Genomic DNA, 16,279 nt, shown 5'->3' on the forward strand with positions numbered 1-16,279 from the left:
TTAAGTGATATCTTTGAGGAGCGTGCATAAAATATCACTGCTTCCTGACAGACAAGTACATGTCGTGAGGAATCACAACTGCCTCTGCTACGAGAAGGAGAAAACGACACTCAGAAGTTTGGGGTTGGTAAGATCTTTAAATGTTTCTGAAAGTCTCTTCTGCTCACCAAGGCTGCATTTATTTGATCAAAAATACACTAAAAATAGTGAAATATTATTATGATTTAAAATAGCCGTTTTCTTTGTGAGTAGATGTTAAAATGTAATTGATTCCTGAATTTTCAGCATCATTACACCAGTCTTTAGTGTCACATGATCCTTCAGAGATCATTCTGAAATATTGATTTGCTGCTCAAGAAACATTTCTGATTATTGTCAATGTTGAAGATAGTTGTGCTGCTTCATACTTGGGTAGATTTTTTTTTTTTTCCAGTATTCTTTGATGAATCCACTTATTCCATCAATACATTTTTTACCAAGCCCTGATCATAACTACCAAAAATGCATTTATTTTTAGGAATTTAATCCATTAAATGCCAGTTTACATAATCCCACTGTTGTTATTTTTAAAGGAAAAATACAGAAAAATATATTTTCCGTATACTACATGCTAAGCAGATTTTTGTATGGTTATTACGGTCTTAGACAAGTCAATGATTAGAAACAGCATTAATTTTGCATGATGCATTTTTTTTTTGTGCAGTGTCAGATTTAAAAAAACAAAACAATATCATCACTCATACACACAAATTTCTCAGTACATGCATACAAACTGCAGTCTGATATCCATACCAACACAATCACACAATTATATTTATATCATTTCAGTAGCCTACTATTGAAATTCAAAGAAAACAGGCTCCATAGGCCAAACAAGAAAATGGTGTCAAAATAGTAAAAAAAAAAAAATAATAATAATAATAATAATAAATAAATAAAAGAAATTAAGAAATGACCATGATAATGATAAAATTCCAATAACAGAATTTATTTATATTTAATAGAAACTAAAAAAAAAAAAATCTAAACAGATCAGCAGGAATAAACTATAAAATTTCACTACCAAAAAAACAAAAAAAACACGTTAAAGAAGTACTTGCATGCAACACACTCAAATGAATTCACTTTAATTGTTTGTAAACCACAATTTACATGAACCATCCAAACAAACTGATCAAACCAATCTGGTTTTCAAAACAACAACACTAGACTGAAAACTGTTTTCGGATGTTAAAATATCTTGCCAAAACCGCACAGAAGTCTGATGCACATTTGTGTGCAGGTTATGTAATAAAAGCGTTACTTTGCTCAGTTCTCAGTGAGTGCAAACATGGGCTGATTCTGAGAGCGAGTTCATGGGAAAAGAGTGAGATTTACTTCATTAAGCTTCACTTTAAGAGAGAGGATTTAATCAGGGCACAGGAGACACAGGCAGCTCAATCAATCAATCAAATCAATCAATCCATCGGCACTCACCTCTCCATCTCATACTCTTTCACGCCCGGCTTCACACGTTTCATCACCTACAAGGAAAGAAACACACACAGTAATCAGATAAGTGCGCTTTACAAAATATTCAATTAGTCATCCACCTCAGTCATCAGCCGAGGGCTTCCCTTCCCTCTCCAGATAAAGCCTAATAATCTCAATGAACTCTCGCCGGCAGTCGGAGCGCGCAGACATAGACGAGAGCCACACAACGGCTCTGAAAATGACCAGCAATTGCCTTCAAATTACAGAACGACTCATCCATTTGATGAGATAACAGTCATTTGCGGTGCGGCGGAGAGAGAAATGAGGGAGAGCGAGTGTCGAGGGCGGATTAGAGGGGCTGTTTGATGATTGTAGGTTAGGAAGCTTTTATTTCAATCGAGAATCATGAGTCACACTGTATAGCGGCGCTGAAGGATCCCCGGGAGATTGCGGAGATCAGGTTGATGTAGATAATGTTGGTATGTTTGGTGACAGAGGTAATATGATACTTGTTGGTATTAAACGTTGCTAGTATATACTACTGTTCAAAAGTCTGGTGTCTGTAAGATTTTTTTTTTAAGAAATTCATATTTTTATTCAGCAAGGACACATTAAATTGAATAAAAGTGACAAAAAGTGACTAAATATATGCTGTTTTTGAACTTTCAAGTCAAAATAATCCTAAAAAAGTGTCACAGTTTCAGCAAAAATGAAAAATGTTTTTGGAAATATAAATTATGTTGCAGTGTTTTGTTCTGCAAAGGACACTGAAAAAGTTAGATTTTTTTTGCTACAAAGAAATTAATACTTTTATTCAGGAATTATTATTATTTTTTTTAAATAAATCAAAACAAGCATGAAAGTATGCATTTGAAATTTCTATTGATCAAAGAAGCCTTGTATCATGGTTTCAATAATAAAAAAAAAAAATACTAGTACGAAAATCATTAATATTAATATATATTTGCATAATAATCATACATGTTTCTTAAGCAGCGTACGATTTCTGAAGGATTATGTGACACTGAAGACTGGAGTAATGATGCTGAAAATTCATCTATGCATCACAGGAATAAACTACATTTTACAATATATTCACACAGAAAACAGTTCTTTTAAATGGTAATAAGTCATAATTGTACTGTTTTACTGTCTTTCTGATCAAGTAAATGCAAGCAGAAGAGACTTTAAAAAAATTAAACTTTTGAATTGTAATTATCTCCTACTTGTTAGAAATATTATTGTAATAATATTTCTCAATATTGTCATTCTTACTGTATCATTCTGAAAACAAGAGCAAGCAATAAAGAGCAAAAGATGAGCACTTGACTTGTCTTGTGCTGCGTTAGACAGTCACAGTCTCCTGAGAAAGATCACCTGGCGCAGGTGAATGTGACGCGGTACCACAGTGCTGGGAGTTTTGGAGGATCGGGAATGAACGGCGATGAGCGGCTCAGGTGTCGAGCGCTGGATTTTAATGACGTCCCGTGAGAGGAAGAGGAGAAGGGCGGATAGACACGGTCCCGGTAACTTCTCATTTGTCCCTCTATGTTCTTTCTGTGCTGAATATAATTTGACTCATTAACGATATAAAAGGGTCCAGTGTGTTCTGAGCCGTCTTGTGTCAGATGCAAAAAAAACAGGAGTTAAAGGAGTTAAAAAAAAACACGAAAGCAGGACACACAGTCAGTGACAAATGACAAGAAACCCAACAGAATGCATAAAGTAATTCAGTGCTGCAAGCAGAAATACAACTGAATTGTTCCTAGCTACAAAATCTATTAAAATTGTTTTTCTATTCTATTAAATCTATTAAAATTGTAAATTCATTGTTTTGGGTTCGATTATGAGGAATAAACCAACAAAATGTAAATTTTGAATGTAATTTAAGTTGCTTTGGATAAAAGCATCTGCCATTTGCAACACATGAAGTAAAATTATTTTATTATTTTTCATTGGAAAATGTAAAGTTGCTTTCAGCAATGAGCTTCTAGGCAGCAAATAAAAGAGTAAACACTAGCTTAAATGTATGTGCTGAATTTGAAAAATTGCACACAAAGTATGAGAAAGTTCTTAGATTTCAAGAGGAAACCCAAGTTAGCAGAGAAACGGTAGGTAATAAGCAAGAAAATCGCTGACATGTGCAAAAATCTAAATAGGGCTAATGATGCTGTTTAAGTTCAAATAAATAAATGCATGATTGATTGAGACAACAAATGTTATTTGAAGAAATATAAAACAGAACTATATCATGCATCTCTAAACTGATGCATAATATCATGACTTTAGTATGTCTTCAGATATTTATATTTATGCATTTGGGATTATGCATCTATCCTGGATGCCTTGCAGCATATGAAATCCAAGAATCGAACTGTTGACTCTGGCATGGCTAGTTGAATTACCTATGCGTCAATATAAAGGCTTCAAACTACATTTGCATGTACATATAGTCCATTATTCATATCCGGGAGAATCAAAGGTCAAATAACTGTCGTCCGCTCCTGTCAAACTCAATGAAACAGTAAAACTCTCAAGACTGGAGCTGAACTCTTAATCGCTGCTCGACTGAAACTGACCTTCGTCTCAGCTCTCCTCACCGCAAAGACAAAATCAGCATTTACAGTCATTTACATGCAAAACTAGCAAAACCTGCTGCTGTAAGCATCACTGACAGGCCACGGCACATTCAGATGAATCTCACGAAACCCGTCAAGAACAGGACTACATCAATTCACACCAAAAATAAAGATTGACATTATACACACATTATATAGCATTTTGCTTAAAGAACTTGACATTAAGCATAAAAAAATTCAGACGATTTGCAAAAAAAAGCCTAATATATTACATATAACTTAAATGCATTTATCAAGATAAAAGCAGTAAAATGTTGACAAAAAGAAGAATTCAAACTGTATTATTTAACTTACAATCTGCAAAGGAACAGAAAAGGTGGAAATCAAGCATAAAGGCATAAAATAGTCAATGTAGCATTTGGACCAATCAGACACAATTTTGCTTTTGATTTAACAAATCAATTAGTTATTAGATTAACAAATGCTCACATGGTGACCTCTACATCAGATAAAGCTCTCACTTCAGTGACGCCCCTCACAGTCTGCGGTTCTGTTAGATCCTAAGAGGATGAGGAAGATGTGAGCTAAAACTCTTCTGAACACTAAGTTTTAATACGAACTTGCTCTGAATGTTCGCTGGACGGACAGATCAGTTGATGGCAATTTAATTCTGCTACAGTTATTACTGTCAGCCGATATAAATAATTGTAATCAATCATAATTAATTATATATAATTCCCTTTTGAGCTTATAAATTCTTACATCAACAACAACAACAAAAATCTGACTCAGATTTAGACAGGAATCATTGTGTTTTTCTGCCGATTAAGGAAGAATATAAGACGCCTTCATTGTACAAATGGTTATCAAAAGCAAAAATGCTACCAAAGACATCATATTTTGTGAGAAAGCAAATCTTCTATCACTATTTTTGGAATCGGCAACCTAAAATTAGTAAGAAACAGGTATTGGGTTTCATTCAGCAAACATAATATGGTAGTGTAATGTGAAATTTCTCTCTGGAGAGAGCAAGAGCAGAAACATCATCCACAATAATGTTCTGTTAGTCACGACCTCTGGCTGAGATCTTCTCCCAAACATCCCACCGCATGAAATCAATCCGACAAGCGTTTTAGGCCATGCATGAAACTAAGAAATAGCAAATTCATTTTTCTGACAACCTCTAAAATGTTAATTAACAAGATATGTTAATGGAGACAAAACTGAACCATGCATAAAAATAAAATGACTAAGTGAAGTTGGAACGCTGCTTGGTTTTGAACATTCTGATTTCACTTTATGATAATTCTATTAATTCTGATTTCTATTACTGAATCTGAAGGAAAGACGTTTGGAAATATTTTCCATTCTCATCTGTGCAAAAAGAGAGTTGCTCAAATCCATTAATGGAATGAAAAATCATCAAAAATGGAAGCGACTTTGAACTCTATTTGGATTCTCAACCCTCGTCTGAACTCTTCCCGCTCAACGGTTTCCCGTGACCGTACAGTGAACTCTTCAAAATCCCTCGTTCCTCATTTCAGCATTCAAAAAACAATTCGTTTCCATTGTGGCCGTGACTCATGTCCCTATTAAACCGAATATCCAACAATAGCAGAAGACGAGAGGTTACAGCCGCCAGACGTTTGTCTATATGAGCTCTGGCTAAGATTGGCACTTATGAAGACCTATGTGCGTTAATATGTGCCGAGGCCTTTATTGCTGGAAACGAGATATTGAAAGAGCCTCAAAACATGTCCTTCAGACCTTCAACTGAAGTTTGACCTGGTCCGCCAAGGTCATTCTCCATTTGATGAGGTGCTGGGGCTATTTCCTTTAGATAATGCGAGGATAATGTGCTTTTACAATGACACCTGCACACATGGATGAATCATGACCACAGCATGATGAAATCAAAAAGAAACCTTTGAATTTTATACAGTTTTAAAGGAATAGTTTACCCCAGTATCTAGGGCTGCCCCCAAATAGTCGACTAAACGTTAGTCGATATGAAGAGGGCTTGGTCGAATACATTTTCATTAGTCGGTTAGTCGCAAAAAAAAAATCACGTGAAATTACGCATTCAGGGGCTGCGCAGTTGGTGTATGACATCAAAGCAACGAGAGATCAACGCGATCTCGTGCCTCGCGGTATACCAAAGCGCACTTGTGGGAGAGGTGTCTGGCTGATGCTAATAATTATGTCAGGAAAAAGAAGAACGAATTGTGGACAAGCTGGTGTTCCTCTCACATAATATGAAAAAAAATAAAATCGAATTGAAAGCTTAGGTAAGAATGCTTAATTTCCTTTTTGTAGTGTTTCTGTTTGCTATCCGTTAGGCTATAAAAACAAATAATAAAAAACGGGTATTTTTATAACGGGTAGGCTATACAAATAAATAAATACATATTTTTATTTATTCGTTTTTATATAATGCAGAAGTTGTTTTTTATTCTGTTAGAAAAATTAGTCTGATGTTTGCAATTTGTTGTTTCAGGTCAAGACTCATCCGTCGTCTTAATGACAGTTTGCGGCTTTGCTCTGATATTTTTGATTTGTATTAGTGTTCTTTAAATTATTTGTTCCACATTTTGTCTTAAATATAGTTGTTCGAAACAATTTAATCAAATACTTAGGCTCTTAATTTGTTTGCCTTCTTTTTTATTCTAAGTTTTGGCGTTGTGCGATGTGCCATGTGCATTTATTAAATTGTTCGTTTTTGTTAATTTTCCTTTTGAACAATATAAAAATTATATAAATTTTCCACTGTATTTTTATACCAAACAGCGTTTTTGCTACAGTATTTATTTGTTTTTTTTTTTTGCCTTGTTTTGTACTAGGCCTAAGTTACTAATAAGTTTATTTGATTTATTTTAAACAACGAATTTTAGTTTATTTTATTAAAAACTGTTTTTTTTTTGTTTTGTTTTTTTGTTTGTTTGACATGTAACTGTTACAGTTTGTATTTTTGATAATAAATTATTAAAATGCACAGGCAGTCTGATTGCTGTTTTTATGTTATAATTAGCCTATAACATTCCGGCCACTGATTTTTGTGTCCATAAGCGCTATATACTTTAAACGCTTTACTATTCTGTTTTAAGCGCTTAATTTTCATTTTGAACGCGCTAATATCATGCTTTAGCATTTTATGTCATATGGAAGTGTTAAACTTCAACTTGGACTGTACCTTTCCTTGTATATACGCAAGTTATTATATTAATATCATAAATGAACGATTATTCGACTAATCGCTAAAATGCAGGAGTGTTAGTCGACTAGGAATATCTTTAGTCGGGGGCAGCCCTACCAGTATCAAATGTTTTCATTATTTACCTATGCTCAAGTCATTCCAGACTTGCATAACTTCTTTGTTTTGCATAAAAAGGAAATTCAAACTTCATGATGCTTTTAGTGACAAAAAACATAATTGAAGTCAAAAAATGCATTATATTATCAGTCTGTAATAGAAGTCTGTTTTATAAATATAGAATGTATAGAAATTTGTCCTTTGGATTTTGGACTCACAGGTAAATAAACTAAATGATGATAGAAATATTATGAAAAATTCTTTATGGAGCAATAGGGAAATTAATTTTTAACAATAACTTAGAAATCTTTAAAAGACAGAACCAATGTGAGCTCTGGGCTTATTAATTAATGGTATATGCTTTTGTTGAAGCCATCAATTCGTATTATTTCAAGTTACGTTTTAAATAATCATGTTTAATAGCAGATTTTGTGGTTAAAAACTACATAACCCATGATGCTGTACAGAAAATTCCACCAATCAGAGAGTTGCATCCAGCAAAGCGCACCAAAAGAGCTCCACCCACTCCACTCGGTCTCCCTACTCTCTAAAAACACTTAAATATTTGATATATGTATGCATATTTTGCAATAAACTTGGCTTCTATATATATATATATATATATATATATATATATATATATATATATATATATATATATATATATATATATATAAAAAATCAACAACTATAAAATGGATAGTTTTATATTTCTCCATTGTTTGCGACATTGAATATGTCATTCATAATGCTTAATGGGATAGTAATTATTTCCCTCCCTTTTTGTCTTTTTGTCAAATTTTCAAATGTTTTTGCTTTAAATCAAAGTTTATGATGTTGTGATTCTCCTCGTAGTAGGTTGGCTTGGTTCCTGGCTTCTAATGCTTTAATGAATACTTTTTTTTTAAAGCCCTATGGGAAAAATGAATGAAAAAATACCAACGCTGCTGAAAAAGTGTGCGCTGCTAAAGCAATCTATAAATAGGGCTGAGTGGAAATCTCTCAATAACTGTGACATGAACTGATGTTCAACAAAGCTTTTGATGTAACGATCATTGTTAAAGCTAGCAGTCACTATGATAAATATGATCCCAGCTTAAACACAGCGTTAATTCATGTACAAACCACAGACCGGTCCATTAATATCCAACACTCTTAAAAAGGCTTTTCATCCATTAATGGATATCAGCAACTAATTCTACCACAAACCAGCACCATCAATCTGATTACTAAATTAATTTGAGTTATTCCTCAGGACATATAATATAGCAGTGTTAGTGTTCATGATTGAGGTGCCTAGTCAAGATGCAGGTTTTGTGCTGAAATATCAACTGTTTAGTATTCTGGTATTGTCTTGTATCTGTGAAGGATAAATGCAATGCTGGCCTAGATTCTGATCAAGCGAGGTATTAGATTTTGGTAGCTTTACATCAAGAGTATACAGTACAGACTAAAAATGCTTTCTAAGAGAGAAACAGAAGCTAAAATTCCAGCCCAATTATGTTTTTAAGAGAGATTCAATGAGGTTTTTTCCCCCTGAAACATCCTGTAAATTGTCATTCTTACAAAAACTGTACCAAACACGCAGCTCGTGACCCAAACTCAACTGTCTGTGTCTCAGGAGAGCAGCGAAACACTCTGGGCAGCGTTTCTTAAAAGCATCGAAAGCCTAAGGAGATCGCAGAAAGCTCGTGATGCTTTGGAGAAATGCAGTGTTGGTCTTTCAGAGCCAACTTTCAATGACATTCTTTAGGGCATATTTTAGGTTAACAGGTTTAGGTTTTTAAATGAGAAAACTGAGCGAACAAAATCTGCCTAAAAGCTTGCTTTACCTCTTTGTGGGCTTCGCTGGAAATGCGGTTGGTGTAACGCAGAACTTCTAGCTCCATGTCAGTCTTCAGCAAACGACTGCAAACACAGAAAGAGAGGGAGATAATATTAATCATAATGAAAACGAGTGGATAACATCTTTTTTATCAATAAGCTACAAGAGGCTGCGTGTTAATGTGAAGCTACAACTTGTTCAGTACTCAAAACATTTTCACAGATGCACATGCACTACAGTTCAAAAATGTTCACCATTGCATTTATTTGATCAGAAATACAGTAAAAATGTGAAATATTACAATTGAAAAGAACTGTTTTCCATGTGAATATATTATAAAACGTAATTTATTTCTGTGATCAAAGCTGAATGTCTTCATGATCTTCAGAAATCATTCTAAGATGCTGATTTGCTGCTCAAGAAACATTTATTTATATATGATTATTATATATGTTGAAAACAGTTGTGCTGCTTCATGTTTTTCTTCATTCTTTGGATGAATAGAAAGTTAGCATTTATTTTGAACTGAAATCTGTGTAACATTATAACTGATTTTACTGTCACTTTTTATCAATTTAACGTATCCTAGCTGAAAAAAGTATTAAATTCTAAAAAAAAAACTTTTTACTGACTTCACATTTACTGGCCAGAAAGTTTAATGAAGAACTAACTTCTCTGATAAACCTGAAATCCTAAACTTAGCCCAAACCCAGCAGGACTGACGTCAGAGAAATCAGCACTTTGCTTCTCGTTCGTTTTTTCTTCACCTCCACCATCTATTCCTGGTTGAGCGTCTTCGTTTATGTCTTAATGATGTTGCCTGCATTACTGAAGCATCCTGACATCACCTCCTTATGACTCAGTGTGAATATGCCAACTTTCTAACAACACATCTAAATATATCACTGCACACACACACACACTGCAGTAACCCATGGTTACGATCTGCCATGTGATTCTTATCAGCAGCTCTATTCCAGAGCACTGAACACTTAACACACGGATCATGGGATCTCTTACATCAGGAATCAGTAAATACACGGTTTGCACAAGGAATAGTTAATCTAAAATGAATTTGCTGGAAATGTCCTCACCCTCAGATCATCCAAGATGTAGATGATTTTCTTTCTTCGTCAAATCTGGAGAAATGTAGCATTACATCACTTGCTCACCATACAATACAATATTGGATACAATGTTTCTCTCCTGATTCAGACCAGATGACTTTTTCACTGGAGATAGCAATATTATGGATAGAGAACTCCTAAAACTATTTTAGTTGGAAACAAATGTTTAAAGTTAAAAACACTTTAGTGATGGATTTGTTTCTTATAAGCACACAGCTTTTGTCTTCTCGAGATGTTAACTGATGGACTGGAGTGGTGTGGATTATTGTGATGTTTTTATCAGATGTTTGGACTCTTATTCTGACGGCACCCATTCACTGCAGAGGATCCATTGCTGAGCAAGTGATGTAATGCTACATTTCTCCAAAATCTGATGAAGAAACAAACTCATCTGCATTGGATGGCCTGAGGGTGAGTGCATTTTCATTTTTGGGTGAACTATTCCTTTATGACGTACGAGGAATGATATATGAAATGATATGAAAAAAAAAAGTTTATCTTCATAATCTTTCATTAAAAAATATTTTCTTCAGCTGACATCACCATCAATCCCTCTCCTCCTTCCACGCCTCTAATAAAGTCAGTTTACAATCAAAAACACACCAGATTACAGAAGTAAAACAGCCTGTGAATGCAGTTTACTCAAGTACTGAGCAAAAATGGTCTTTTATCCACCATTTCTAATGAGAACCAGCTGTTGCTGGAGCACTGATCACAAACTCACAGAAATCCATCAATAATTCGCCATCCATATCGGTAAATAATGTTTGTTTTGGAGAATAAAGGACATTCACTTGTTTAAATTGACAGCTAATGCTGTTTGTGAGCACACAAGTCAACATGAAACCAATATTGCCACTGTTTACTTTTTTAATGCATGTTCCTGGTCTTACTGTGAATAGTTCATCAACGCTTGTTATACGCTAAAAAAATTTATAAACTTTAAACAAAATCTGCATTATGTCAGCAACTAATCTAGGTTGCTACAATTAACTTAATCTAAAAATAAAAAAATAAAATAAAATAAAAAATTTCAGGTAGCGGACAAGCAACATCTCATTTTAATTTAGTTTTACTTGATGTACTAATAACTAAAACTAAACCTGAAATAAAAAAAAAATAAAAACTACACAGATATATAAAAAAAACTAATAAAAATGACATTTTTTTTTAAAACAGAATGTTTAAAATATAAAAATAATATTAATTCAAAATATTAATAAAAACTATAATAGTATCTCAAATTAAATCAATGCAGTTGCTACATACATTTTTTTTATGCAATTGTTTTTATTTGTTTTGCCCATTTTGGATGGAAACGGCTATTTACACCAGCCATGTCAGCATATAATGTTTGTTTTTGTAAACAAATTATGATTATTTACAAAATAAAGTGATTACTTGCTATGGTGTTAGTGAGAAAAACTGCTTAAAAACCAGCCTAGAGTGTTTTTCAAGCCTGGTTTCCACTGGTCTAGTTAGCTGGTTTTAGAGCAGTTTTGTGGACCATCTAACTATCTTAACCTGGCTTCAGTAGTTTCTCTAACGACGCAAGGGTATCCGCTTTGTGTGCAGGTCTTTAATATCTGCTCCATCATGGAGAAGCAAGCGGCAAACTCTCTCTGGAAATCTTGAGGTAATAAGCGAAGGGGAGGAAGAGAAGGAAACAACAAAGTTAGCAGGCGAGCGAAGGGAAAGCGTAATGTGCCGCTTTCCTTCGAGTAATAGAGGAGAAAACCTAATGCACACGCCAGTGAGAGAAGCACGCAGACCATTAGAGACAAACACCGGCCAGATAGACCCACGCAGGAGGCTTGAGAGAGAAAGAGAACTGATGGTGGATTGTTTGTAATGTGCTTGAGCTGTCGACATGTGAAGGGCTCTCCGTCATGACAATTAGCTGAAGCGTATCAACAGCAACGACAAGAGCACTTTGTCTGAATGTCATTTTCCCAACAAAACTCGCATTCTATGAAGCACTAATGAACATCTGATTCCAGTAAAGTTCATAGTGTCTGAATGCTTAATGATGCTCTGTTAATTAAATACAAGACAGATTAAACAAGCTGATCTGCTCAAACTTTTTTAAAGATGCAATGACAATCAAAACACAAAAAGATGAAACAATCCAACTTCAGCTCCGGTAATTGCCATCTATTTTACCTTTCATCAAAACATCAAACGTTTGCTAATTGGAGTAGCTGGCAAACTTGCTTTGATTTTGTTAACAAGGCTTAGTATCTTAGTTTTGTGTTTTAGTTATTAAGATGTCAATCGGCTGCAGAAGAAAACGGCTAAATTGCATAAAGCATGGTGTTAAATGGTTGAAATGTTTTGACATTTGCATCTGTGATATAAATGACACTCACCACTCCACAATCACCGGGTGCAGCAGGGAATTATTCACCTGAAACCTGCAGAAGAGAAGAAAAAACATCAACTGTTTCTGTGTCTCAAAATACTGACTGCCTGCATCTATTGTTTTACTATCTGAATCCTCCTTTTTGTCGATGCTTTAGAACATGACAATTGTGTTGATATTATTTAATACAACATTTTTAAATACTTTCAAAATTAGTTCATATCTAATATTTCGAAATATTTCTCATTGGGATCAGAGTCTCTTCATGCATCAGTCTAAACGGGTGGGTTGTTTTATCCGAGCCCACAGAGGACGCATGTGCTACTTTCCCTGGAATGAGTTTTAGGAACAGAGCTCTGAATAATGGATGAAACTCACTGGCTGATGCCTTCAAAGGACGCTTCGCGACAGGTGCTGCCGCTATCGGTGTTCACTCCCCGCTACACACACACAGAAACAGACATTAAACCTACTCAATGTCCCATTATCCAAAAAGAATAGAACAGAACTAAAATCACATGTAGGCCAGATGTCTGAACATCTCAATTTCCTATACGCACTAACAGAGGGAGTCTTATGAAAACATGACCAGGTCACTATTCACCCCCAAAAAATTATAATAAAAACTTGTTTACCATTATTCATTTCTTATTAATAGATATATTATTATTAAAAAAACTAATAATAAAAGTGTTTACTATTAATATGTTATGTTTACTATTTATTTATTTGTCAATATTATTATTAAATACTGTAACAACAACAATAATAATAATAAAAACATCAATGCATTGTGTGTACTATTAAATATTTATTAACAGTTATTTAATAATAATAATAGCAATAACCTATTAATAATAGTAAAAATGTATTGCTTTTTTATTATTATTATTATTATTATTATTATTATTATTCAATACCTAATAATAAAAAATAAAATCAAGTTATTTTTTACTAATATTTATTTATTATTAACATTAATTATTATTAACAGGTTGTTATTATTATTAAATAAATAAAATAGTAATAATAACAGTAGTAATAATAAATTAAGTTTTATTATTACATATGGTACTTCAATTATATATGGTATTTCATGTTGTAATTATATATTTTCTCTTTAATTGAAAAATATAATCATGTATAACAGAGTATATATATATACATACACACACACAGTGGAGAATTAAATTATTTGATCCTCTGATGATTTTGTACGTTTGCCCACTGACAAAGAAATGATCAGTCTGTAATTTTAATGGTAGGTTTATTTAAACAGCGAGAGACAGAATAACAACAACAAAAAAATCCAGAAAAATGCATTTAAAAAAGTTATAAATTGATTTGCATTTTAATGAGTCAAATAAGTATTTGACCCCTTCACAAAACATGACTTAGTACTTGTAGTTGGCCAGCAGGTTTGCACACATCTCAGGAGGGATTTTGTCCCACTCCTCTTTGCAGATCCTCTCCAAGTCATTAAGGTTTCGAAGCTGACGTTTGGCAACTGGAACCTTTAACTCCCTCCACAGATTTTCTATAGGATTAAGGTCTGGAGACTGGTTAGGCCACTTCAGGACCTTAATGTGCTTCTTCTTGAGCCACTCCTTTGTTGCCTTGGCCGTGTGTTTTGGGTCATTGTTATGCTGGAATACCCCTCTATGACCCATTTTCAATGCCCTGGTTGGCTTCAGTGCCCTGGCCCCGTCCATCGTCCCTTTGATGCGGTGCAGTTGTCCTGTCCCCTTACCAGAAAAACACCCCCAAAGCATAGTTTTTCCACCTCCATGTTTGATGGTGGGGATGGTGTTCTTGGGGTCATAGGCAGCATTCCTCCTCCTCCAAACACGGAGAGTTGATGCTAAAGAGCTGTATTTTGGTCTCATCTGACCACAACACTTTCACCCAGTTCTCCTCTGAATCACTGGCCTGTACATGTGCTTTCTTGAGCAGGGGGACCTTGCGGGCGCTGCAGGATTTCAGTCTTACGTAGTGTGTTACCAAGAGTTTGGAATCCGATTGATTGATTGCTTCTGTGGACAGGTGTCTTTTATACAGGTTACAAACTGAGATTCGGAGCAGTCCTGTTAAGAGAGTGCTCCTAATCTCAGCTCCTTACCTGTATAAAAGACACCTGGGAGCCAGAAATCTTGCTGATTGATAGGGGATCAAATACTTATTTGACTCATTAAAATGCAAATCAATTTATAACTTTTTTTGAAATGCGTTTTTCTGGACCTTTTGCTGTTATTCTGTCTCTCACTGTTCAAATAAACCTACCATTAAAATGATAGACTGATCATTTCTTTGACAGTGGGCAAACGCACAAAATCAGCAGGGGATCAAATCATTTTTCCCCCACTGTCTCTGTGTGTGTGTGTGTGTGTATATATATATATATATATATACACACATTTTTATTTACCTTATAAATTAATGTTTTACACACACACACACACACACACACACATTTATATATTATGTACATTATATTAATGATTATTATTATTATTATTATTATTATTATTAATGTAAATAATAACAACAACAATAATAATAAAACAAGTATATTTAATTAAATTATAATGTTATTTATTTTTATGATACTTTTTTTTATTATTTATATCATAGTCCAAATATCACTACAAGACAAGGTTGGTATCTTGAAAGACTTCCTGTGAAATAAATGAGAAAGATCTTACCAGTGTGAGCAGGACACTCGGCTTCATTTTAGTCAGCACATCAGCAATCTGTGGAGAAAAGCTTTCATTAGAGCGGATAATTTAAGCGGAATATCATTGGCTTTGCAGAAATATCAGTGAAAATCCCCGGCCGCCGCTGACAGGTGCATTAATGAACGACAGAAATGGCCTTTGAGGAGAGATTTCCTTATGAAAAGCAGATACAGCGGTGGCAGACAGACAGACAGAGTAAATGTCAACTGAAGAGAGAATGAATCACCAATAATCTGCGTGAACAGAACGAGCAAAGGATTGTGGGAAGGAACACCTGAGCTGTCTTATGTGCTCCCAGGAGTGGATAAGCAGCATTTTAAACCCGCAGGACGAATCAAACGCAGACTATTTCACCTCAGGGCAGATTTCTGAGCAGAATCCACGTTTCTGTCTGATACGTCATCCTAAAGAAATCCATGCAGACGACACCAGCGCTGAATGCTAAAGCGATAGTCTGTCAACCTCATGCTAGTGCACACCTGTATGCAACACAGAACATTGTTGAACATCTTTTGTTCATGCAGAAGCATCAGGATCTATTATCATATTCTAACAGAGCTGTCAGGAAAACAGATTGAGCTGGGACGACAGTCTGAGGAGTAAATGAAGCTCTCGGCATCCTGAACGAATGAACCCAGCGAGAACATCAGATTAATGTGGCGTGAGGGCCGTGTGCTTAACGGCCCTTATCCGACAAATTACAAACACACCACGAGCCCAAAGACAGACAGCGCTGACACTCTGACCACATCCACAGATTATGAGCTGAGAGACCGATTAGGACATCTTTATTATTATTATTACTACTACAGACAGATACATTCATTCATTCAAATATATATATATATATATATATATATATATATAT

The 16,279-nt window shown here is 34.6% G+C and overlaps 1 protein-coding gene across 2 annotated transcripts in view; it reads right to left on the reverse strand.

Annotated features, from left to right (window-relative positions):
* The window catches only part of LOC306843324 (xaa-Pro dipeptidase-like), a 62,054-nt gene that overhangs the window by 28,387 nt on the left and 17,388 nt on the right, over positions 1-16,279 (reverse strand). For both annotated transcript variants that reach the window (XM_079374734.1, XM_079374735.1), the window contains exons 5-9: positions 15,379-15,426; positions 13,055-13,116; positions 12,684-12,728; positions 9,195-9,270; positions 1,477-1,523 (exon numbers count right to left, since the gene is read on the reverse strand). In XM_079374734.1, coding sequence (XP_079230860.1) covers positions 1,477-1,523; positions 9,195-9,270; positions 12,684-12,728; positions 13,055-13,116; positions 15,379-15,426 — 278 coding nt within the window. The remainder of the gene's footprint in view (positions 1-1,476; positions 1,524-9,194; positions 9,271-12,683; positions 12,729-13,054; positions 13,117-15,378; positions 15,427-16,279) is intronic.

Source organism: Barbus barbus, assembly GCF_936440315.1.
Source record: "Barbus barbus genome assembly, chromosome: 23".
NCBI lineage: Eukaryota > Metazoa > Chordata > Actinopteri > Cypriniformes > Cyprinidae > Barbus > Barbus barbus.